The 26,092-nt window shown below is 40.4% G+C and overlaps 1 protein-coding gene and 1 long non-coding RNA gene across 7 annotated transcripts in view; one reads left to right on the top strand and one right to left on the bottom strand.

Moving 5' to 3' along the window:
• The first annotated feature begins 590 nt into the window (after positions 1-590).
• Positions 591-7,858, top strand: eci2 (enoyl-CoA delta isomerase 2). 2 transcript variants are annotated; one of them, XM_035416214.1, is made up of 10 exons: positions 591-746; positions 2,172-2,334; positions 2,583-2,681; positions 3,477-3,662; positions 4,115-4,184; positions 4,487-4,589; positions 4,751-4,871; positions 5,254-5,343; positions 5,732-5,875; positions 6,287-7,858. In XM_035416214.1, the coding sequence occupies exons 1-10, from the start codon at positions 694-696 to the stop codon at positions 6,440-6,442; spliced, it is 1,185 nt and encodes a 394-aa protein (XP_035272105.1). In that variant the 5' UTR covers positions 591-693; the 3' UTR covers positions 6,443-7,858. The 2 variants fall into 2 exon arrangements, with proteins under 2 accessions (XP_035272105.1, XP_035272106.1); XM_035416215.1 differs by lacking the exon at positions 591-746 and adding an exon at positions 1,556-1,751.
• Positions 7,859-9,393: 1,535 nt separating this feature from the next.
• LOC118226187 overlaps positions 9,394-26,092 on the bottom strand; it is a 25,732-nt gene continuing 9,033 nt past the window's right edge. For 2 of the 5 annotated variants that reach the window (XR_004764977.1, XR_004764981.1), the window contains one exon: positions 14,079-17,853. This is a non-coding gene — a long non-coding RNA (uncharacterized LOC118226187). Of the gene's footprint in view, positions 10,491-10,898; positions 25,125-26,092 lie in introns of those variants that run through there. The other 3 variants (XR_004764980.1, XR_004764978.1, XR_004764979.1) reach the window with 3 other exon arrangements.

Raw genomic sequence — 26,092 nt, 5'->3', positions numbered from 1 at the left:
AAAAAAGTCTATTATTGGTTCTATAATGCAAACTGTTCTTGCAAACATAAAAGTAGGCCATACAGTTTCAAAAACATAGCCTCAAGTTACATCATTTCATGAAATAATATCCAATAGTCCATGTCTGAAATTTTAATAATTGCATATATTCGAAAATATTCACAATTATTGATTACCAATGTATGATGCTTAGCCTTCATGGAGGGTTTCGTGAAGGCTAGGCATTATGGTAGTCACACATTGAAGCACGTACACGACATTAAACATCCAAGTTTTCACACAAATGGATGTTTTATTTAGCGGTAGTGAGACAACCACTTAGCAAATTCTTGTGATTAATTAATTAATTACATTGCTTCTTGAAATGGTTGAAGATATATATTTGATACTTCGAATCTAACATTACTTCGTTAAATACATCATCCGCCCAATAGTTGGCGCTGCACATTTAGATCTACTCGCAATATTTTGGGGTGGGATCTTCTACAGTCTATGGGTGGGACACGCGGGGAGCAGGGCCAATCGCCGACATCTTATACAGCGGCGGGTTTCCTTCAGTCCAATAGTAATGATAAAAAATCAGAGAGGGTGGGATTATAGTTTTATATTGCATTGTCACTTCGTCAGATTGACGCATCCTCCAAGCTACCTCGAAACTCGACGAGTAAACTTTGTGTCACTGACCTCATTGGCATGGCAGTTTCGTTTTCCTTGGTTTCTCCGTGGCGTTTTGTGAGATCTGCCAGGTGAAAATTACAGTTATATTTGGAATGCATATACAAAGAATATGCAGTTGTACGTGTTGGTTATCTGTGTTGAATTTAGGACCTGGCTAGCCAGCTGTACATTGCTACATTAGAGGTCGAAACAGAATGGTCACCGGTGCCCTTTCGGGTTTTTCCTAGGTAGTGTTAGCAAAGAGATTCGAATCTCTTTGGTGTTAGCGGCTAAAATTAAATGGCAAACGATAAACAAAGCTTGCTACTAGCTAAATTTCTTTATGGAAAATAATAATTTTGTTAGCTGGTAGTGCGCTTCCTTAGTAATTGGCTGACGGTGGATTGTTCAGTTCGCAACTTTTGCAGCCACTTAGCTGGAGAGTTCTATTCGGTAGTAGTTTCCATTACTATTTTTGCATTAATTCGCTGACTAGGATTATAGGCCTATGTGTGGTTAATTTCACTGTATCTAAGTGAACGTAGCTTCTTAAAGTATTATGGGAGTTTTGTAGTATGCGACGTCTTAATTGCTCGTTAGCTTGGTTGCTAGTTAGCTACAAAGCACTTGAAAGGCTTATTGTGTGCAACGATCCTGACCTTTGGCACAATTAGACTTCAAGACTAACGTGTATGTCATTCGTTGCACTTTTTAAACGGTGGTACCGGTGGTGTATTTTTTAGTCTCTGGGTGGTACATACTCAATTTTTTTCATCTAGAATTTGACATTGCAGACATGGAACATTTAGTAACATTTTATTTTAAAATATTATCATTTTAATCGTTAATTATGTTTATGTTGCTATTGATGTTTATTTGTATACCTTTAAGACACTAGATAAACAGAAAACTCGGATTTCACTTGCCTTTTGTTACATATTTTATGTAACCTTATGATAAAAAAAGATATGTTATATTATAGCCTGCTAGTCACTGGCACTGTAGTATAATGGGTTAGGAATTGGGCTTGTAACCTAAAGATCATTGGTCCGAATCCCGGTTTGGACACTGCCGTGGTTGTACCCTTGAGCAAGGTACTTAATCTGCATTGCTTCAGTATATATCCAGCTGTGTAAATGGATGAAATGTAAAAAAAAAAAAAAAAAAAAGATGTAAAGTTGTGTAAGTAGCTCTGATAAGAGCGTCTGCTAAATACCTGTAATGTAATGTTTTGTCACTTAAAAGTTTTCTCACGGTATTGAGTTTTAACTTCAAATAAACTTAATGGGCAACCCATTAATTTGTCTAATCTGTCTGAATTTCTTTGGAACAATTTTGGATGATCAGAAAAACAGACACACATCATATGCTCGACACCTTTGCTAATGGTGTGCTCGACAGTAGAATCTGATGTGCATTTCTAGGAATATAAGAATTGATGCATTTATCTCTGATCACAGGCTTTCATATTGTTGCATTCAGATGACAAATAATTTTTCTTCTTCTGTGAATAGGCTAATACAAGGGCTACGGATCCCAGCTGTCCAGCTGCACACAACTGGGTCAGTGATGGGGGTGACTATGGAAGACTTCAACCATGCCAAGGCCCAGCTCGGTGCATTGAAAAAGGACCCAGGCAATGAGGTCAAGTTGAAGATATATGCCCTCTTCAAACAGGTGAGACCATCCTGGTGTATCTCGGCCCAAACGGGCAATCCTGACTTGAAACAAGGTACGAGTTTGGCTGAGTGAGATTGGTCCACAGTGTCTAAACTTAACAGGGATGGCAAAAACAAAAGCGAAATTGCAAATGTGCTTGGTTATACATAGTTGTTAAGCTCTTCCATTGACAGTTCTCTTTCCCTATTGGTCCGTTGTTTCCTGCCACGTCCCATTTTTCCTGTGTTCCTGTTTTTTTTGGCCAGGCTACTCAGGGTCCTTGTAATACCCCCAAGCCAGGCATGCTGGACTTTGTCAACAAGGCCAAGTGGGATGCATGGAAGTCCCTAGGCAACGTGTCACAGGTAAGCAACAATGCTGTGTCATTATGTATTAGCTGCAGAAACCTTAGTCGTGAACAATGGAGGGTTATATGTATTTGCATTGTTTTGGCTCCCAAAAGACTGCAGGGTTATTGCATTGGTTTAAAAAAAAATCAATAAACATGATTACCGCATTGGAATTTGGAATGTGACACAGGTGAGAGCTCAAACATGATATCCTGCCCACACACATGAGCTATACATGTGTGTGTGGGCACACCCGTGCACTCTGTTAATGAAGCATATCTGCAGACTACACACGTTACTCACATTGGGTGTGTTCTAGCAGTAATAGTAAGTTATAATCAGCTGATCTAATAAACATTGCAATTGATTTCTTACTGTTATTGCCTCTTGCTGCATACAGTGCTATCTTCGAAATTTGCATTTTTGCCATTTTAGAAGGAACATGAGTAATGTACATAAACAAATTACATGACACGATTTTCATGTCATGCAATTTGATTATGTACATTCATCTCATGTTCCTCGTAAAATGTCTAGAATGCAAACTTGGTTAGATAGCATTGTAAGTAGCAAGAGCTACTGATTATAGCTTACTATTCTTGCCAGAACAATCTAATAGCGCCGTGTAATAAATGTTGTGCATTTTGTTCACTTACCTTCCAACATGTTCATTTTATTTTCTCAGGGGTCAGCAGCAGTATATTAAAATTTTGCTGGTATTTAAAGGGTTAGAGTATTTCAAAGGCATTTTTTGACCCACGTCTGGTGTGAGCTACAGTAGATGATAGCGGTCTTGTTTTGCTGTCTCAGGATGAGGCCAAACAGGACTACATCAATCTGATCTCTTCACTCGTGGCGGCTGAGGGGCCTGCCCAAGTTGCAGCAAAGCCTGCTGGGAGCGCTGCTGCATTTGAGACTCTACTGGTGACTACAGAGGACAACATTACCACCATCCGCCTCAACCGACCCACAAAAAAGAATGCCATCACAGTAGAGGTGAGTCCAGCCTGCCTGGAGCTCCACATTGTGTCCTTGACTGCAGTGTTTATTAATTACTGTATTACCTTTATGCTTTATGGTCTTGTCTGTGTGATAACTAAGAATATTATAAATGTACAGAAATATAAAATTATTTAAATGCTAAAGATTTGTAAGATTCAATTAAACTCCAAATCAAGTACTTTCCAGATAGTTGCAAAAATGTTGCGAAACTATTAAGATGGTGCCAAGTAGCTCAATCCTGATGAGCAGGAATGGTTCACTTCAATAAAGACAGAGAAGAACTCACTAAATGGTGAACCAAGGGCCTTAAGATGGGGGAAAAAGTCTGAGCATCCCTGCTCTTAAACGCAAATTGAAAAATTAGAAGTGACTGTATATGTACTCATATGCACAAATGAAACGCAACAAAAACCTTATAGGTGATATATTTCCTCCATTTCCTCCAGATGTACAATGAGATTGTCAAGGCTCTGGAGCTTGCAGGAAAAGATGACTCTGTCATCACTGTGCTCACTGGTAAGCCAGCTGCTGTAACCTTCTCGATGTCTGTGAAAGTGAGAAATCCCCTCGTATCTCCATCTCACTGAATACCAGTAGATCATATTTTGTGTACTTAAAATTTTTTTTTTAATTGTCCCCTTAAAAGGACACTTGGCTTGTCAAATACTGTGGTCTACAAATAAAATGCTAGCGAATGTTTTGGAGAAATTGTAATCTGTCTGCCTTTGACACTCCTGGTGAATAGACTTGTGCTGACCTGCAATCTGGATATCATGACATTTTATGTATATGTAACATTTTTTTGCCTATACTCCTAGGTAATGGAGATTTTTACTGCAGCGGCAACGATTTGAATAACTTCACGAATATTCCGGAAGGTGGAATTGAAAAGATGGCAAAAGACTCTGGAGAGTTGCTTAGGTAGACAACCATACCAAATCCAAGAGCAATTTATGGATATACAAGTGTGCGTGTGCGTGTTTATGTACGTGTACTATATGTATGTATACATTTTCAAAACAATCCAAGAGCACTTTGTGTGTATGTGTATTTAACCATAGGCTTTGAATGTTTCTGCGTAGGGGGTTTGTGAAAGCCTTCATTGACTTCCCGAAACCTTTGATTGGTGTCATCAATGGACCAGCCGTTGGAGTGTCAGTCACACTCCTTGGACTCTTCGATGTGGTCTATGCAACAGAGCGGGTAAGGTGTCGTTTGTGATGTTATTTTTGCCATGGCATGTGTATTTGAGTGGGGTTTGTTGAACCGCCTGATAACATCCCATTTAACTGTATATACGTTAAGCTCCATAGTGGTTAAGACAAAGACGTATTTTTAAATTGATTCGGCACTGTACTGAACAATTTTATTCCATAAAGTGTTTTTATATTGTTTCAAAATTCCGAAACTTTTCTGCTTTCTGACTCTTGACCTAAATGCTAACGCTCTAAACTTACCTAGAACTAAATTATAACCCATTTCATGCAAGATGTTCTGCAATTACTGTTGGCAGTCTATCTTTGTGGTGCTGCTGGAGGACTTGGACTTTTGCATTTAATTTCCTCTTTTTCCGGGTGCTTCACAGGCGACGTTCCACACACCCTTCAGCCAGCTGGGACAAAGCCCCGAGGGCTGCTCCTCCTACACCTTCCCTAAAATGATGGGCGCAGCCAAGGTGAGCGGCATTGCCTTATCATCTGCCTAGCATCTACCTTCTAAAGCACAGATATCAACGCATGGACTGAGGCATGCACAAGAATAATGATGTGTATGAATTATAAAGTCTCAGTCAGTTATACCAACCTGCACTTACAGTGCATGTCATAACTATAGCTTTGTCTGTCTGGTTTTTGCATTTCGTAAATTTTTAGTTGTTGTTTTTTCCTTTACTGTTTTCTGATTTTTCTCTAATCATTTCAAATAGTTTTTTTTTTCTTTTTCTAATTGCACAAGGTAACGTAGCATGGCATTCTAACTCTCGTAAATTCTTCCGCCTAGCTTGACGTTCCATTGTCTTTGATTAAAATGAAAAATCATTGAGCTGGAGATTCTTTGCTTCCCAGGCCAGTGAGATGCTGCTTTTCAATAAGAAGCTGACTGCCGCAGAGGCGTGTGAGCGTGGCCTGGTCACGGAGGTCTTCCCTGACAGCAGCTTCCAGACTGAAGTGTGGACCAGACTCAAGGCCTACGCCCAGCTGCCTCCAAACGTATGTGTTTCCTTCTCTTACCGCTAATGTGACTGACTGGTCCGAATGCCGTTAAATATATCATTTTGCATGCCATAGTTTCCAGAGAAGAGTGTGCAATGTCCAGAGAACTTGTCTCTACTGTATTTGGTACATGAACAGCCATGAAATTCTGGAACTGTGACCCTTTCAGCTGCCAACCAGTATATGTAGACCTCTGTAAGTCTAGAACATTTAGAATTTTTCTGACTGTAGTTACATATGGTTCTGACTGAGTAAAGACGATAAACTTTCTAAAACAAAATCAATCTGTCTGTACGAAGTTTGTTTATATGTAGCATCCAATAAAGAAGAATTGCCAAGTATGTTTTCTGTAATTGCTCATCCAGGTAATCGTACTTTCTCTGTGCCATTGCTTCCCTCTCCCCACAGTCTTTGGCACTGTCCAAGCAGCTTATACGCATGGTGGAAAAGGAACGACTCCATGCGGTCAACGACCAGGAGGTGGAGCGGCTGGTGGAGCGCTGGCTGTCTGACGAGTGCATGAACGCCATCATGAGCTTTTTCCAGTCCAAAGCCAGGCTGTGAGACCAGGCCCCAGCCCAAGGAGCCACGCCCAGAGTGTTCAACACCCTCAACCGTCCCTTAGACTTTACAGCACAGATGTGTGCTCTTTGCCAGTTGACGGTACTAACCGAGAGGGAACTTAATATCAAATGCAGAGGTTTTTAAATTTAAAAAAAAAAATGCCTTAATATGAAGTTTGCATCCACCTTTATGCGCTGTACCCATAATTCTAGGAGTACCAGAGATCATTCATAATTCCATGCTACATAACCTTGTATGTTACAGTAGGTTCCATATTCTATAAGTGGAGGAAACTGCAAGTGCAAGAACTAGGGTGAGCAAATGAGAAGGGAATAGAATCTGGACCACATGAGATGGAGATGGCAATAGTGGACTGTGCTGTGGGGTTGTTTTGGGGGGGAGGGTTAAGTTGAAGTTGTGAATCGACGAGGGGTGAGGGGGTTCTTGGGGAGAAGATGTCATGAGGAAAACACAGAAGTCCTGGTGGCTTGTTTCAAGCACTGTATTGGGTAAATGATTACATTCAGAAGGCAAATGCTGTAGATAAGCACTGAAGACATCCTCATATTTTCATACTTAATCAAGAATTGCCTTTAAAAAGTGTTTCAGATACTGTAACTAATAACTGTCCAACTCCATATTTGGCAGACAATAAAGTTGGGACTTTGAATAGACTCATGCAGTAAAGCTTGAGTAGGAACCCTTGGAACCTCCATCAGATATTAATAAGCTGCTGTTTTTGATCTTTGTTGTCAAACCTTGTGAAGTCACTTGCTGTTAAAGACTGCGTCTACTTAAATAATGTTTGTAAAGATGGTAACAGTAAAAAGATGAATTTCTGATCAGAGAAGAATTATTTGCTACTTTTATAATAAGCTGCTTCATCTAAGGTGACAAAGAATTGAAAACTTTTTTTTGGATGTGCAATGTTTTGTCATGCCACACATTTGCTTATTTAGATCGTTCATAGGTCAATTCATAATCTACTTCTGGTAATTGTAATGCATAGTAATGTTTTTTGAGTGATACCAGATGACACTAAAGTCGGTACAGGTAGAACAGTAGTTACCTTAAGCCAACTGTGATGTCCTGTTTTTGCTACAATAACATGGACTGTTAAGTGCGCAGGTTCACTCTCAACTTACAAAGTAGCCTTGTTACCCCAGAACAAAGAGAAGTACATCAAGTAATTGGGTGGCTAACTTCTGGAAGAAATTGGTGGAACTGTGCTTTGTGTGTCAGGGGACAGTCCTAGTCTTTACTTTATTCATATTAATCTGGTGGAATTATTTTTTTTTTTTGTCTGGAGTTTCTTTGCTGAGCTGTTAACATCTCTTACATTTGCTTCTTTGTTGTTCACTCATGGTCGTATCGTAATAAACATGGTTTCACTGAAACTTGCAGGTTCAGAATCAGTACAGTAGATGCTGTTTGCCTTTTTTTTCCTTCACGGGTATAACCAATTTTCAATGCTCTGTGTCTTAGCTGTACATTTATAGCAGGACTAGTGGGTGTGGGTGGGTCGCGATGGTGGGACCAAGGGCACATTATACCACATTCAATTTTTTGCTCTCTGTACTTCTTCCACAGATTTAAACTTTTTAGTATACATTATTCTTTTTTTTTTTCTTTTTTTTTTTTTTTTTTTACCTTGGCTGCATTTCAGCTAAATGGGATCGGTTAGGGTTCAACAGCAGTTTCACTTCACTCAGGGTTTGCGTCTTCACTTTCAGGTTACAGGCTGTGTGCTGTCCACTGCAGCAGCTTTGAGTCCTCCAACGCAGCTCTGGTTAATTCAGCCAGCGGGTGATTTAAAGCCTGATGACTCTTTTTTTATGTTAGCAGCTGGTCATTCCTATTTTATTTTGAACGGTTTCATAGATGTGGTTGAAGAAATGTCTGCTTTCGGCAAAACAAAGCTTGAAAAATCAGATGAGGCAGGCATTCTTAGGTATGAGTTTAATGACTGTCATTAAATAGGTTACTTTGAACATCGGATGCTAGAAACAAATTGAACAAATGACTTGAGAAAGTAAGTTTAGAACATGGAATGGAATTTAGAATGTTTTCTGTTTTCCATTTTCCATTCCTTAGTCTCAAAGCTTTTTTTGAGAACTTTAAAAGTACTCCTAAAAACTCCAATCTTTCAGCCAGTGGTTAAACCTTTGAAAAGAACATTCAAGATGCTGCTACAGAAAGTATGATGCACAAGATACAAATGCTGGCTTGCACGATATCTCTGAGGAAATGCTTCAGTATCTAGTGAAAACGGGCAAACTCCAAGTGATAGGGTTGGAAATGTTGTACTCAAACCATCAAAGAGGGGTTTTGAAATTCTGTTGCTTTCCAATAGAGGGCACAGCATACCAAAAGTAGAAGCGGATGCTGAAAGAGCTCCGTACACATAAGGATACATTGGATTACTGCCCTCTATCTGTTCTTCAGCATATTAAAGGAAGCAAAGCAAATATGAAAAAATTGTAACCTACAATTTTTGTGCTTCAATGTTACCTGCAGGATTTATACATTTTTTTTAATACTGGTTGAGGCAGCTGTTCAACTGGCTTCAAAGCTGAAGTCAGGCTCCTTATGATGTAATCACAGCAGAGATCTGCTGGCCTCCATGTTAGCTCAATGTGTATGTTTGAACCTGAACGTGATCTGGACACACATTCCTCATTTATTAAAGACAGGACTGAGTTACAGCTGCACAATAATGATTCTTCCTAAATTTTGAATCTGTTGAGGTGGTTTGGATGTGAACATCATGTGACTGGCTTTATTCAAGCCCATTACTGTAAATTACATTCTGGAGTACATGAAACTATATTTTCAGTGCAGCTGTTGAGAAGCAATTGAGATGTCAATGATTTGATGGAAAATAGTTATGCTCACACTTTGGGAATAGTACAATTGATCAATAAAGTTTCAATGATTCAATGAGGAAACTATTGAACAGTTGCGGTTAGCTGATAAATCTCATTGTGGCCAATGCCATGGTCACAGTTTTGGTCTTAGACAGATACATGGTCATGGTACGGTCATGGTCAAGGCAGTAAGGAGCATTGCTTTCTGGGTAGACGATGCTATTAGTTTGAAAAGCATTTAAAAGTAGATAAGCACTAGTCTCAGTTTTTACCTCAAAAGCCATTAAGTCAGCTATGTTTGTGCACAGACATTCTTAAGAGTTTGACTTACAACTTATAACAGCAATGAATTCAGACTAAATATACAATCTGAATTCTTTGCCCTACTTTCAGAATGGTATGGGATTCAAACAGTGAAGGCCTGCTTTTGTGAATTGATAGTAAGATAGTGCCGAAATTAAAAAAACATATTGGTCACATAAGTCAGAATAAGGACTGTTTTGGTCAGCTAAGAATTCTGTACATCCCAGAACTGCAGGAAAAAGCCATAAATTAAATGTACATTTTACAGGTTATATAAAAATGCAGTTCACTGTTTTTTCCATGCTATTTCTAGCATGAAACACTTGATTTAAAAAAATTGAATAAATAATGTGTTAGGCTTCTGAAGGAAGATACAGTAAATTAATTTGTTTTCATTTCACTTCAGACTTCCAGACTGTGCTGCTATCAAGGAATCATACTTCAAAATTCATTACAGCCTCAGTAGAGAAAACTTACCACTACAGAGGTAAGAAAAATTATTTGAAATTTTTGCTTCATTGGCATTATTTACACCCTGTATACCGTACAGTACCTACTGCATCAAATAAAGTGACACTCCAACAGGGCACTATTGAAATATTTTGTAAGAAAGCATGCAAGTTGTTTGTACAATGGTGTTTGTACAATGTGACATCTGTGATTGGTGGCTCCCTGGACAGAAGAGTGCTGGCTACTGTAGTGAACAACAACAGGAAGGAAGCCAGGGGGGGCCAAACGGGCGGCAGATAATTGTGCTGTGGAATTCTATAGGGGATACTGCGGCAGGAGCCTTCAGGGGAGTCAGACACCATGATGACAGGGTTCTCAGGCCGTCCACTCAACATTCTTGTGGCTATGGTAGTAAAAATCCAGGTAACCTTGGAGGGAAATGTAAAATGGAAGTTGGACGTGGTCCCATTGACAATACGGTATGGTATATATGGTACTAGTCGCTTAAATGCTTTATTTTTATGATTCAAAAAGCACTTTGACTAACTATAAGAAATTTGAACCTTTGGAAATGGATGTTTGGACATTAACTTTGAAAAGTGTGGAGCTTATGTTCTTGCTTTCCCCATAATTAATTTTCAAATAATGAATGGCCTTTTCTGTAAAACACGAAATAAATTTGAAATTCCGAAAGATATACATGAGGTAAAGGACTCAAACATTCCTGGGTGAAATTTGATATGGCTCTTGATGTGGCTATTTGAACTCAAGTTTTCATGACATCAGGGATGACTGATGATGGAAGAGAGCATGACTGGGGGGGGGGAATGACATACCTCAGCAGGTTGATATTCCATGCCTCCCACCACGGTTCTTTGAAAATCAGGGCTGAGCTTGTGCTGCCTGTATGAATCACGATTAGGCATTAGTGGAGATGGCTCACCATGGACAGAGTTGGGAACATATGGTTTTGAGTGGTGTTCAAAGAATTCCCCTGCCCAGCTTAAAGATAAAATAGATCTGCCCTCTGTTCTGTCTGATCACTGGGACTTCACAGGTGCTCACAGGGCTGGTGTTTCTCATATTGTTTAGGGAAACCACATATGTTTTGCGTATCTCACCTGTTTGGCTAACCTTTTACTGTCTGGCAGCGTAGAATAATAGCCATTCTGTAGGGAAAACATTGAGATGAATCAGACCCAAAAGGTTATATCACCTCTATCGAGATATCAGTACATCAGACATCAGTATTGTGTGGATAGTATTGTGCAAGGCTTCCCTGACTACAGAATACTGGATTGGAGGAGAAGAATCACGTGTGATTTGACAACATGTAGAAGTTAAAGCTGAAGCATAACTTAAAAGGTCACTGACTCATATCCCTTTGTTATCTCTCTAATTCAAATTGGGAATCCTTGTGACATTATTCATGGAAATGTTAACTGTGCCAAAAACTGTGCTAATTGGATGGCTACAGTAATATAGCCACAGGAAACTAATTGTTTGTACAGACTGACTGAACAATAAGTCCTTACTGTATACTCATGTTAGTAGATTTTCCCATCAGTAGCTTTATATATCATGCTACATTCTTTTAACAGATTTTTTCATTCACAAATGCACTGGCACTGCACGGAAAAAACTGCAGGGTATTAAGGAATCCAAGAAGTTTAAACTAATGACCCGGACCATCTATGGCCACGCCCACTTTCATTACGACACTTCCATTACATCACACCAGTGCCTCGTCCACATCTGACTGGCTAAGAGACTATGCTCCTCCATTACCCTGCACGGAAACTTGGGTGGCCACAGAAATGTGATGTTAATGTGCCTCTGAAAAAAAAAAGAAACGAAAAATCAAAAACAACACTTCACGCCCTGTTCAAATACTGCCAAGCTTCATGTTTCAAAAACAGGGGCATTATTCACACTCTCTTTCTTGGTTAACCTGTTTTTGAGATAATAACAGACCTCAGTAGGAACCTTGCTCCTTGCAACTGCTCTCCCTACAATTTTTTCTGCAGTGTAATCGTTTCAATAAAAGAACCATAGCCAGTTCGTTCCCTAAATGGAAAAGGATGAGCCCTAGAACACACAGGTAGTGGGAATCTCTGTTGCTCATGAAACCCTAAGGTTGGGTTGGGAGAACGGTTACAAATTTGGATGAATTCTGAGATAACCGTTTTTCCCTGCAGATTCTGTGCTTGTTCAACCGCCCTTTCCTTTCTAAACTAGATACCAAATCTACCTCATCTACCTTTGATGTGGCAGAAAAAGAATAACGTGTGTATATAGATCCTTACTGGAATATTTTGGAAAATTATTTGCATTTTCTCACTTATCTGAGCAGCCGGCATTTAGAATTTCAGAAGTCAAATGGCTGCTATTGGAGACAGACGCTTCCATTATCTAGGAAGTTACTAACTCTTATCTCATAACTTCCCTTTCAGCGAGACCATCTTTCACAGCTACGGTTCACCCGGCACCCTTTCAAACGCTTCATCGAATTAATGGCTGGTATTTCCACTGGCGCTTGGGTAAACATGATAAGTGTTTGCCGCATGATGCCACAGAAAGGGCCTCCTGCTCAATTTTGAATGGGGTATGAACACAGTGACCTGGGCCATGGACCCTGAGGATTTGGAGGTAGAGTGACGTTTGATAAATAAAAGCCAGAGGTAAAATCAGGACAGCCGGTCCCTAGTTGGTTGAATCATTCGTGTTCCAGCCAGACTGCTTGCTGTAATGGACTGGTACAGTTTTATAGCAGAACACACAAGGCCACCAACAGGTTCTCACTGCCCCCCATCAATATACAGCATGTCAGAGGAACAGTCACGCAGTGTTGCGTGCTTTTCTATGTTAAAAGCATTTTTACAAATTAAAAAGGTGCGATATGTTTGGATTCAGGGTAATTCAGCCCTTACCACAGGGGTTTATATGACGCGTTTCATAAAATAGTATGTTGACTACACTGCAGACAACCAATAAGCTGTAGTGGGCTTTGTGGCCTGGTCTTGCCATTATCATTTCTTATTTCTCTTATGAGTTGAAGGACTTTCCACTTACGTAGTTTGTCAGATAATATGAATTACCTAAGCATAGATGAAACTTTTCTCACAGGTCGAGGCATCTTGATTTATCGTTTTCACACTTTTTGAATTGGTTTCTAAATGTACACATCTGTAAAAACTGCACTGAACCAGAACTTCCAGGAAGTGAGAAGCTCATAAGGAGCATATACTGAAATTGCAGATGACACACATAAAAATAATCTGAGAAAGTTTTCTGGAGTGAATCGTTTATCCTTGCATGAAAACAGTATGAATACTGCTTTAGGAAAATCTAGGAAAAGGTCCTGTCTCCGACATAGTCTTTTGGGATTTGAACCCTCAGCCCAGTCGTTACATGCTGAGAGCTGTGGCAACTTCTCCACGCTGTTGTTCCCCCAGTGACGGATGGCCGTTAAGCCTGTCACCACCGCTGATGAATGCACCGTACCCCAAGGAAGAAGGTGGGGGGGGGAAGCTTGTCAGTCTGCTGTTACTTCCAGAACTGGAGACCCTGCTGCAGAGGGTAGAATAACAAGAGAGGCGGCAGTGTGGAGCAGTGGTTATGGAATCGGGCTTGTAACAGGAAGGTCTGCGCATCCGTGTCCCAGCGGGCATACTGCCATTGTACCCTTGAGTAAAATGCTTACTCTTGTAAATATCCAGCTGAATAAATAGACCTGTTCAAAATGGCAGCCATGTAAATCAGCCAATAATGTCATATGAAGACAGGGAATGAGCTTAAAAATTGTTTTGAAAGAGGAATATGATGGAAATGCTCTCTAGTATTTGGCAATGGGCTTCTGGTGTGAAATCAAATGCATCATCTGGCATTAGAATCACTAGCAATATTAGCTGTAACAATTTACAAAGAGATGATTATATGTAAAAAAAAAATTTTTTTTAAAGCTTGATATGGGAGTACTTCTCATGCAAATTTTGGAAATGTTGCTAAACCCATAATTGAAAAATAAAACGTTTTATTTAACCGTGAGTTATTTATACAACAGCATATGGAATCTGGCAGTGAACAATTCAGCATTCCTGCCTCCTACACACAGACCCAGACCTGCATGCTTCCTGCATTTGCTGATGAAAATACAACCTGCATGTGTGTTCATTTAGAAACCTTTATACATTTAAACACTTGACATAACCTCTCACAAGGGCATGAGCTTTGGCTTGTCCATGCAATATCAGACATGTTTTTGTGGAAATCTGGTCACAAACGCATTGCTCGCAATTGTCATTCTGGGCCGCCACAGAGCAGGTTTTGGAAGGTTTCCACAACAGACGCCCTGTAAGTCGAGAAGGGGCTCGTTGAAGGTGACCGTGGGTGGGGGTGGAAGGGAAGGAAGGCCTGCAGAGCGGCGTCCTGGGACATTCCTGTCGGAGATGACTGATGTGCCCCGGGAGGGAGGCCGCCGACTTCACCCCAGGCCGACCTGCTAGCGCTGGGGCTCTCAGGTTCACATTCGGGGACCACCAATGGGGCTCTGGGGGAATGATTAGGGCAAAAGGGAAGGGGGGAAACGGAACTGGAGATAATCAGAGGGCTCCAGGGTCCCACTCGTTGCTGGCTGTCCAGCACATAGAGCCTGAGCAGTTTTACAGGGGAGACTTCAGTATGGAAGGTTTATTATCTTGCTTGAGTGATTTAGGGACTGCAGGGAATTACATACAGGCGAACTGCAACATTGCTCTCTCAAATTACAGATTTGTGTCCATAAACTTTTCACCCAACTTTGCAGACAGATGATTTTAAAATAAGTAGTACACATAAAATATGTTCATACTGTATCTTGCACAAAACTAGTTGTGTATTATGAAGGTATATTGGCACACAACCGCAACACATGCACCCTGAAAAATTTGACTGAAGTGATTGTAAAGGGGCTGAAAATAGTTAAAAACCATGAATGATCACACTTTCACCAAATATCTATTCAAAATTATGTCAATAACTATAATAACACACATTTCAAGTCATGAAATCCATATTGAAAAAAACCACAGGACCGCCTCAACACAGCACCTCCCTCCTCAGCTCTTCCCAAAACATCACCCACAAGTAAACAAACACATGTGCCTAGCGTGGCTACATCTAAATCTGATCAACAATGTCCACTGATGTCATTGGGGGAGGAAGAGGATGATCCCAGACAAGGGGTAGAGGGAACAGCCCCAGCAACAAGTTCCAGGAATTTGCAATTGGAAATAACATATTTTTTATCTTTTTCATCTCATCTACACTTTCCTGCACTGTTCCTAGCTACACATGCAGACAGTCAAAAACACAATGTAAACACAACATAATACATTCCCTAGACAAGTGTGTATGGTAGAACTCTGCAAGTTGCCCAAATGTTGAAGCCTCTGTGCTTGGAGTTTTCAACTCCCAAAAACAGGGTGGCTGCTGAGCTCTCAGTTGGCCTCTCCTGAGTTAGAAATTAAAGGCAAAAGCAGCACCCTATCCTTGTTGCTGCTCTCTGTGTAAATTAATAACATAAGAGAGCTTTGGCTACTTTCACAGTACTTAAAGTAAAAACAGGGCAGTTAGTGATACATATTCACTGGAGAGTAGATCTGTTATAAGTTTTGAATTGTGGCTGAACAGTTAGCATGTTGAGTACAATTAGCATGCTGAGTAAATGATCAATGATCCCCAGCTGAGGGAATTAATCATACTCTTATTGTCTCTCCAGGGGTGGCCTATAGCAGATGTTCACATGCTACCTCACGTCTCTGAACTCCACATTCACCCCCCTCAAAAGTCCTGCAGCAACCTTAGCCAACTGATAGGTATCAGTCATATTATCTTAGTCACCATTGTAACAGGGGTTAGTCTGTGGCGAGTTTCAAACTATGGCCGTGGTGCTCAAGAAGAGTTATGTTTTGATCTTCAAGATAAAGATGGTCTCCAGCTAAGGGAATTAATCAAGCTCATTGCTTCTCAAGAGTTGACGTCACATTCTGTGGCGGATGTTCATGTACTAATGCAGTGGTTCCCAACCATGTTCCTGGTGAATCATTGTCCTGTATGTGATGTTTTCATTTCAATCCTAATTTGGCACATCTGATTCTACAGACTAGCAGCTCATTGAGATCCCTAGCAGTTAAATAAGGTGTCCTTTGTTAGGGTTGAAGTGAAAAGCAACAGGACAGCAGATGACAGGAATATGGTTGGGAACCACTGCACTAATGTATGTATGCACTACGTTATCCAGAGCAACTTACTGTATATAAGTGCATACATTTGGGTTTAGGCAAGAACAGTGCTGATCCTAAGCTATGACAACAAATAGTAATTGTCAATACATAATCTTTCAACATAAATTAGATACCAGATGCCATAGGAGGTACAAGAGGGAAACAGAGAATGTTGTATTATTAGGAAAAAAATTGGTTAGGGAATATCATTTAAAATTTTGGCCAGAATAGAGACTTGATTGACAAGAGGGCCCCTTTAGGAAGGGGGACAGTAAGTCAGTCAGGGAATGTGTAGCAGAGAGGGCTGGCAGGAGTATAAGGCATAAGGTTTGCAGGTAAAAAGGTGCTGTTCCTCTTGATGTACAATAGAAGAGTGTCCTCATTTTTTAATTGGTCTTGAAATAAAATTGTATCCAAAATAGTGGCTTACACTGAAAACCATTAGTTACTCACTAGCTGGGTAGCTCGCTCAATAAAAGTACTGCTTGTAGCGCAGGAGTGAGCACCACAGTCTCAGATTGAATCCGACCCGTGCCACTGCAAACTGTGGCTGGCAACCCCACAGGGGTGGTACATAATTGACTTCGTGTCACTTAGGGATATGGGAGGGGTACAGATGGTAAAAATAGCATTGTTCATTGCTCCAGGCCATCCAGGCGTCTGTAGCTAACTCTCTGTGCACGTGTATGAATGGGTCTCCTCAGCCCCTGGTCTTCACATGCCTGGCTTGCGACTGTGGTGTGAAATTATGTTTGAAGTGATATTTAACTTTGGTATAACACAAGTCATTTTATTTGTGTAGTGTGAATACTAGCAACATCAGAGGTCCCTGTTGACTGTTAACGGCAGCCCCATTCCTCCCGGTTTTCCGGTTCCCTGTTCCCTCCCATTCATTTTCAGGGCCTCACCGAAATTGCCACATAAAAGAAAAACAAGATCCAGGAAAAGTTTTGTTACTTTCACTGTATCCTTGAGCACAATAACATATTTACATGGGCACGTGCATCTAACTATGGTTTGTTGTATTTCTAAGCAGTGGCCAATCTGAAAATTGTTTCTCTGTTTATAGCTAACCTAAGCCTGAAAACAGTTTGAAAAAAAAAAAAAACCTGAAAATCAGTTCAAAAAACCTTGGACCGTTTGACGTTAATACTCATTTTATCAACCTGTTATCCTCCAGAGATTGTGTTTTAAAATGATTAATTTCGGCGAGGTCACAAAAATGAAGCGGAATGAACTGCAAGCCGGAAAATGGTCAACAGGGACATTTCATGTTGCTAATATTCATGATATGCAAATACAATGGGGTGAGCTCCACAAAAGTACTTGTGTTATACAAAAGTGAAATATCTTTCTAAGTTCAAATCCAAGAACATTTTTATAAGCAAGACTAGAGATTTGTATTTTATTTGGTCCAGACTTGCTAGCCAGTGAAGGGAGATGAGGAGAGGGGGATTTGTGTTGTTTTGCTGATTGTAGATGAGCTGAGCAGCAGTATTCTGAATGAGATGGAGTGACTGGCTGGCACCTGCATGGGAGACCAGAAAGGAGACAATTTTAGAAATGTACAATCTGGTCATTTAGCAGACATTTTAAACTGAAGTGACTTACAAAGGTGCATTTCACATGATAAGCAAACACTTAAAAGCTAGAAATAGGTACAGTCACAATCATAAGTGCCAACATCAAGGTACTTGCCTCAAGGCCTGTGAAATAAAGGAAAAAAGGTTAGTTTTTTTTACTTGCAGCAATGCAGTTGGGACAACACACAGACCTGAATAATTGTTAGCATTCGTAGTGGGGGAAGGATGTTGTAGAGAGGAAATCGGTAGCTATGTGTTACTATTGTGATATTCTCAATGAAAGACAATCTGTTATTCAAGACTACACCAAGATTTGTTGGCAGCCAAGGATGCAGACACCATTGTGTTACTAAGGGGGATGGACAGATGGGGGGGAGGATATATCTAGTAGGTAGAGTACCACAGTTTTGGCAAGACCAAGTGTAAAATCTTGACTGATCATCCTCCAGCAATCCAACTGCAGCGATCATTTAGGCAGGCTGTGATACATGAGGCAATGTGTTCCTGGTGGAATAGCTGAGCTGTGTGTCATCAGCATTGCAGTGGTAGGAGAAAAAAAATTGAATATATTTTTAAGATGAGAAATTTAGTCTGTAAGGAAAGTAGGAGGGGGCCAAGAATGGAACCCTGTGGGACTGCGTTAAGACAGTGGTCCTTCCTGAGTTGTCATATCTTCATAGCTACACATGCACAGTTGACTTAGTGATGCACGATGGAACTTAAAGCCTCCCTTCCCTTGGTAATACTACTGGCCACAGTCAACACTGCCATGGTCTGGATAGGAAACCAGATTGTGGAGTATATCGTTGTAATAGAACAGTGAATTAACAGAATGAGCTACCCAGCAAGTTTATAGACTGCTGGGTACAAACTACTGTGCACAAAATGTTCTTAGCCAGCTTTCTATATAGGAATGTTTTCATTGTCTTCAATATTAGCCGCAACAATATTCAAATAATGTTTGGCTATATATAAATAGGATCACATGTCCTATTTGTTATATACATTCCAAGCCTGGCCATATGCCTAGAGCATAGAGCAGTTTTACAGGGGCTAACTCTTCTGGCTTCAACAATATATTTAACTCCCAATTCAATCTGCTTACTGAAGGAGCAGGCAAGTACGCAATAGCCTAATGTGCCAACAATAGTTTTGTACATTCAAAAACCAGAATCTGGAACTTTAACAGCAATGATAACAATTCCAAATGAATTAGAGGACAAAGTGAAATAGCTAGATTTTACTGGCTTTTTACAGGCTTTATCATGTCAAATGTTTGCATTCTGCCTGGGGGAATAGCTTGTTGTTGATTAGCAAAAGCTGAAATTTTGGCAAACAAAGTGCTATGATGTGAACTGCAGCCTGTGCATAAAAAAAATAAAAATAAATAAAAAACTCAGAGAATGCATAATCCCCTTAAGAATGTGTTTTCATGACCTATAGACAAACCCCTGAAAGCTGCTGAATTATGACATGGTATGTAATTATAAGCCACAGATATGCATGGGGCATTTAAGAAAGTCCATACACCGTAGCAAACTGTCCTGTATAAGGTTGGAGAAAATCCCTTAAGAGCATTGACCACTTTCATTCAGTATGATTCTCACAGAACAAAACACAGGGTATTTAGCCTTTGTGTGAAAACACTTTATTGTGTGCAATGAGCCCAGGGTCATTTCAGGCCGTAAAGGTTTAGCTGTTGACGTCTAGGTGCTTTCAGTCCTTAGAGTACTGCCATTGCACATAGTAGGGTGCTTACCTCAAATGCCTGACTTAAAGATAGATTGATGGTTCAATCCCCCAAAGACTCACTACTGATGTTGGTCTGAAGAGACAGCATTCATGTCTGTATTCTTTATTATAATTGTGTAAGGCATAGTTCAAATGAAATTAACCTTGTTTTCCTTGGATACTTGGGTCAACTCTCGGATACTGCCGAACTTGAATACACTGAGAAATAAGTGATTTGAAGTTCAGATTCCACAAGATGGCACTTTAGTGACCATTCAATCTCACTTGAAAACCTCACTTCCCTTCATCTTTCCTTTGATTGTCCTAAAACAGATACATAGCCAGGGTGATCATGAGAGATCATTACTGGGAAAACTATAAAAGCAGTTATTCACTAATACTACTATTACAACTAATAATAATAATAATAATAATAATAATAATAATAATAATAATCTGTTTATTTGTGTGTTACAGAGTGCAGAGATGATTTCAAAATCAATAATACAATCATTGGTTATCATTTCTTCTCTTTATGATTCACAAAATGTTTTAAGTACATTGGGGATATCTTGTGAGGCTTATGGTCTTATGGTTGTGACAACAAATGAGTACATCTCCCAGACAAGCTTAAAACATATTTTTGTTCCAAACAAGTTCTGTCAAAGTCAGTTCCAAGCATGTCACATACTTGCTTGCAACATCCCCTGATGGCTATCATTTAGTCATGAAAAAAATATGGAGCAACATGTCAAATACATTTACAAATAAAAGTAATGAAATGACAGGTGTGTTTACTATTGCTAACATCCCTGATAAAAATGAACATTAACGACCGTCCACAATATACATTCCGTATAACTTTAGTATTGAGACCAAACTAAAGCTATTCTTGCATGGCATGCCCCTTGTGACTTACAATAACATTCAAGGAACAGCCCGGAAACTGGACAAATGTATGACCAGGGAAAATTTACCCCACCTTTCCAAAAGTTTTCAACAAAACATATAAAATAGGATCATGCCGTGCTCTTACAATTTAACAATTTGATTTAAAATCTTTATTCTCGTTACATTACCAACATAATTCTCATCATTTTAAAAAAGTATAAAAATTTCACTTAAAATATGAAAGAACTGTGACGTATGCTGACACACTATACGTACGCAACACGTGTTTGCATGTACTTGTACCGGAGGAACACGTGTAACACTGAAGGACTGAAATAAATGTATCTGTGTATCTGATCAAACACCTTCTGCCATGCCTCACTCTGTACCCATAAACCCCTGCTTTGCGTGGTTCCGCTTCCCACGCAGAAGCTGCTGGGTGGGCAGAGTGCTGACTGAAGTCTGAAACACTTACTGCATCTTGGGTTGAAGAGACTGCAGCTGCTCTGTGTGTGTGTGTGTGTGTGTGTGCGTGTGTGTATACGCATGCATGCGCACGCATACATGCATGTGCGTACATGCGTGTGTCTGTGCGTGCGCATGTATGCTGTGTGTATTTTCCAAGGTGGCAGCCCCGGCTCTATGAATAAAACCTAAATTAAAGAGGTTGTGAGTGGCCGGTGAATCAAAGCCCAATGTAATGCTCCAAAATAATAATATTTGTCAAGGAAACTAGCACCTCAGGGCATGCTGTGAGAGAGGAGGTGAGAATGGTGCTTCATGCCAGGTACTGAGTAAATGTCCTGTTTTAAAAATTGACGGAAATATTAGGGCAATCTTTGTATTGGTGACTAAACCTACGTCGGCATCAAAAAAGGGCAGACACTACCTCTAGCAATGATGTCATGCTTTCCTGTTAGGACCATCTGAAAAAGTACAAATCTAAGAGCTTGAAAGTGAAGTTCCAAGCAGTGCAGTCACTCACTGCTTTCCTTGTTTGATGTAAGCTTTCACTGGTGTTCAGGACACAAATATGCAACATTGTAGTTCAGTACAAACATCCTATAGTGGAAGCAGGCAATATGATGAAACAATATGGGCGGCATCAGTCGATAAAGTTGGCAAAACTGTCTCTTCATCATGGTCCTAACGGGTTGTAGGGTCTACCGGCTGTTCCAACAAGGCAGTAATAAATCCCCTAAGTAAACTACTCATATTAAACTGGTTTCCCTTTTACACTATACACTTGGTATAATACCCGCTCTGTATTCCGAACATTCAGGAGGAGACAGATGTTTGATTCTGGGGCAGATGTGTGAATTGAAGCTTTCTGGCGTTGTTTATGCCCGGGGGCTGGGGGAGTGGGGGGATTTCTGGTAGATTTTAGGGTTTTCCTTAACAGAGGGGGAAAAAAATAAATAAAAATCTTGCGCATGCATGTACACTATTTTCAGTTTGTCTCAGCTCCCCATTATTATATGAGTTCTGACATCTCAAATGAGCAATTAGGTACCCCTAAACAGTGACAAAGCCACATTTTGCAAATCATTCTTTCTTCACATGAAAAAGAATATGTTAGCTATCCACCGGTGACTGCTATTCAACTCTGGAGTGCTCTCATGGACAAGTAAATTGTTGGGGGTATATGTGCTTATCACACGTGTAAAATAGTCTGAATATGATATCCACCTCGCAGCTAGACAACAGAGGAGGAAGAGTCAAAAGTGTACCTAAACTTGGAACAGGGACTGTGAATAAGCTGCAATTTCCAAGACACTGCACTTCTTTAACAGAAATTTGTTATTCACATATTGATGTTGGTGTAAAATTGTAAAAATCTATACATTTGTATATCTAATAACAAAGACTAAAAGGATATAAATTAAATGAAGGAATGTAAAAAATATTTTACGTTTTAAGTCTGTTTTTATTTGTCTTGAAGAGAGTATTTAAAATTAATTCCAGTCAATTCCCTTTAATTTTTAATCTTGTGAATTCCTGTCCCTTGGAATATAACCACAGTTATGCTTCAGTTTATTAAATAGCAATATGTTAAATAGGTTAAATGGCAATATGTGAGTCCGCTCAAAAATGGCTTGTGAAGTCAGGTATCTGACTATTCAGCATATGAATTTGCACCATCTGTATATACAGTACTTTCACAGTCATATATCAGCTGGTCCTTCTCTGTTTCCAAAATTAATTTAAGAGTACCCGTAAAGCTGTACTTTGACCCACACCCCCTGTGTTGCTACTATATGATGCAGGACTAAGAGACAGTGGCATATGTGACCAATGAGAGTAAAGGTGTGTTAGAGGGTAAGCCAAACTAGTTACGTGCAATGTGTCTATCAAAGGGTGCTTCAAATGCTGGGTCGAGCCATGGCTTAGGGGCTTTGGAGGGAAACACCAGAAAGTTCAGTTGCAAGGCCCCTCTTTCATGTTTTGATATAATATATGACAGGGAAGAGTTCCCTTGAGAACAAGCCATGATGTTTTCGGTAGCACGTGCACTCATACACACACATTCACAAACTCACACACACACACACACACACACACACACACACACACACACACACAAACACACACACACACACACACACACACACGTGCATACACGCACAGCATTTCTGAAAATGTTTTCAAAAGAGATTGATTCCCTGTATGTTCCGTGCCTGATACCATGGCCCACTTTAAGTGCACTAGGTCTCCTTGCTGAACTTCAGCAGTGAGGGTGGTGGGAGTACAGAGACACATATATGTCAACTTCCATCTGTGGAAAGTACGACAACCTGACAGAGGTGCAAAGCCTGCCACTTTTCCAAGACCCAGACTGACTCCCCTAGTCTGTGTTTTGGTAGAAACCTTAAGGTTGAAATGTTTGATTACCAGGATAGCCTCAAGCTTTGTTGAACACCCACGGCCTTATATAAATGACAAAAACAATGTTCTTCTGAATGGCAACATACTCATTCTGTTGATGTTTGTTGACATACCACACCAATGTGCGAGTGAGTGAGCGAGAGAGTGTGTGCATGTGTGCACATGAGTGTGCGCGCGTGTGGGTGTGTATGCAGTGTTTGTTTTTCCAGTGATATCTCATTGACACATTTGACCAATTTGTTTTGTATTACAAGTGAAGAAATAGTACCCAGCTGCTACCTAACCACGACTTAGTCAGTGATTTGTTAAATTAAGCATGTTTGTTTCACGTACAACACAAACTCACTGAACTGTTCAAGCTGCTTAAATGTAACATTTGAAGTTAATGATGTGAAGTGCTGTTGAATGAATTTTGGCCAAGGCTGTGAAAACATTTTCTACATAAATGTACCTTTGCAGGAATTATTTGTGAAAACATTCCTAAAATAAAAAAAGGCTCATAATAAAATGGAAATTAAAGCCATGCATAAGTTAAGAGGAATCAGCTGGTAGACGAGTGTAATTCTAAATGTTTCTGAATAATTTCCAGGAGCTGGGAAAATGAAACAGTTCCACCAAAGTGGAAAATAGATATTGCTCATTTCCAGGAAAAGTGGCTTGAATTAAAGGAAATAAAGTTTTTAACCACCAGTCTAGACATGAGGCATGCTTTTCTAGGACAAAATGTATTGGAAAGTAAAGCAAATGTTCTCATACGTTTCCATATTAAACAGATTCTCCTGAGAACATATATTCTAAAAAGGCCATCTATTTTATCCTTTACATAAATGCACACTGACTAGCTTGTATAGCCCAGGTACAACAGCTCACTGCCCAATAACGAATAGCTAATATGATCAGATATGATTAGCTAGTATATACCTCACAGAGTCTTTCTTTCAAATCTAGCAGGAATATTTAAATATGAACAATCTTAATAGTGAAAGCACATAATATTGGCTGAGGCACTCATAGTCATGAATAAAAGATATCCCAAGCCTAGCTGAGAAACTGCAAAACCCTACACATGACACTTCACCTGGACTTCCCCTATAAAGCAGCTGTGCGAAGGGACGCCCACAGCAGGGTAATTACTCCCAGATGCAATGGAGCGTCACGGAGCAAGTTGTGATGAGGTCAGGTTTGGCAACCTCATAAAAACGCAGAGGCCATGACGTCTTCCTTGACCGACACCTCGACTTTGACTCTGTTTCACCAAAATGACAATGGCCCAAACTGACAGACATCTGTTTCTCGACGGTCCCTTTGATATCCCTAAAAAAGGCCCTTGAAGTAGTGAGCATCACTTTGAGATTGACTTGGTGGGAAAAAGTTTCATTCTTGGCCAGAGGCCAAGAGAAGAGAAAGGCCCCCATGGATGTTCACAGCACGATGCTTTATTAGATCATTGCAGTGTGTCATTGAGCCAACACATTAGTGTCATACAAACCACTCCAGCGCTCAAAAGCAAATGAAGACAGATTGCCAAAAAAAAAACCCATCACTGATGCATGAAAAAGTGTGAATCAGCTTTGGATTCAATAAAAAAAAGAAAATAAAAAGTAAACACGAGCTTGTTACAACCGGCATGGATTAAACAGCAGCTGCTCCCCTCCAACCACAATTTCCTCCTCTTCTCTCCACCTTTTGTCGTGCGTTTTTGGATGAGCTGGAGGAGAGATGAAGGCAGGCGGTTACGCAGGAGGGGAGCTGAGTCGCTGTGGGTTAAACTGACGGAGCTACAGGTGAGAGGCTGGGACAGACGCAAAGGCGAGTCATCGGGGAGGAGGGAGGAGGGCGTTTGCGGCCCTGCGGCGGGAGAGGGAGAGAGAGCGAGGGATTCCGCTCTGGCGTCACTCTCCGTCAGCCTTCGCGTGAGCCCCGCTAGCTGATTCACGAGCGGAGACCAAGCTGTGCGCATGGAGAATGTTTTCATCACCCGCCTCCCCCCTCTCTCCGTCTCCCTTCCTCCCTCCCCAGCCAGAACACGGCGCCGCCCACAGACACAGAGCAAATCGCACACGGAGATCAATGAGGCATGGAAAACTTTTTTTGGGGAGGTTATCGTGTAATGTTTACCCAAACTCCTCTCTCTAGTTCAGTTGAGTTTCCTTCTGGTTGCCTACTCTCACTTTCATTCTTCTTCTCAAACATTTTTATAAATAATGGCCCCTTTTACAACAAATTAATAATTAACAAGCCCTGTGTTTGTTAGTGCGTTTATGAACGAAAAGGGTCTTCTCTCTAGATTTCCAACGTGAAAAAGAAAACGCTTTGTTCAGTTGTGATCTGAAGCAGGTAAAAGGTGAAGCAACTGGAAGTCACAATGAACAAAGAAGTCATTGAAAATGGGCACATTGGCACCATGTTGAGAAAAAAAAATCACAGGATTACTGGAATTTGCCCTGTTGCGTTTCATTTTATGTGAAAAAAGGCAATTAATCTGATCTTGTAACAGAAGAAAATATAGACTTTTTCCTTCGGTGAAAGGGAACATTACCATTTTACTCCAGACCACCGGATCACAACACCATTTACCCGGGGCTGTTGACCTCTGGCAGCTTAGAACGGATACAAAAACATTACAGAAGGGGAAATCCGAGTACGCCAGGGGTCATGACGGTCAAGATGACTAGA

Source organism: Anguilla anguilla, chromosome 4 (assembly GCF_013347855.1).
Source record: "Anguilla anguilla isolate fAngAng1 chromosome 4, fAngAng1.pri, whole genome shotgun sequence".
In the NCBI taxonomy this organism is placed as follows: Eukaryota; Metazoa; Chordata; class Actinopteri; order Anguilliformes; family Anguillidae; genus Anguilla; species Anguilla anguilla.
This window is presented reverse-complemented; position numbering and strand designations above follow the sequence as displayed.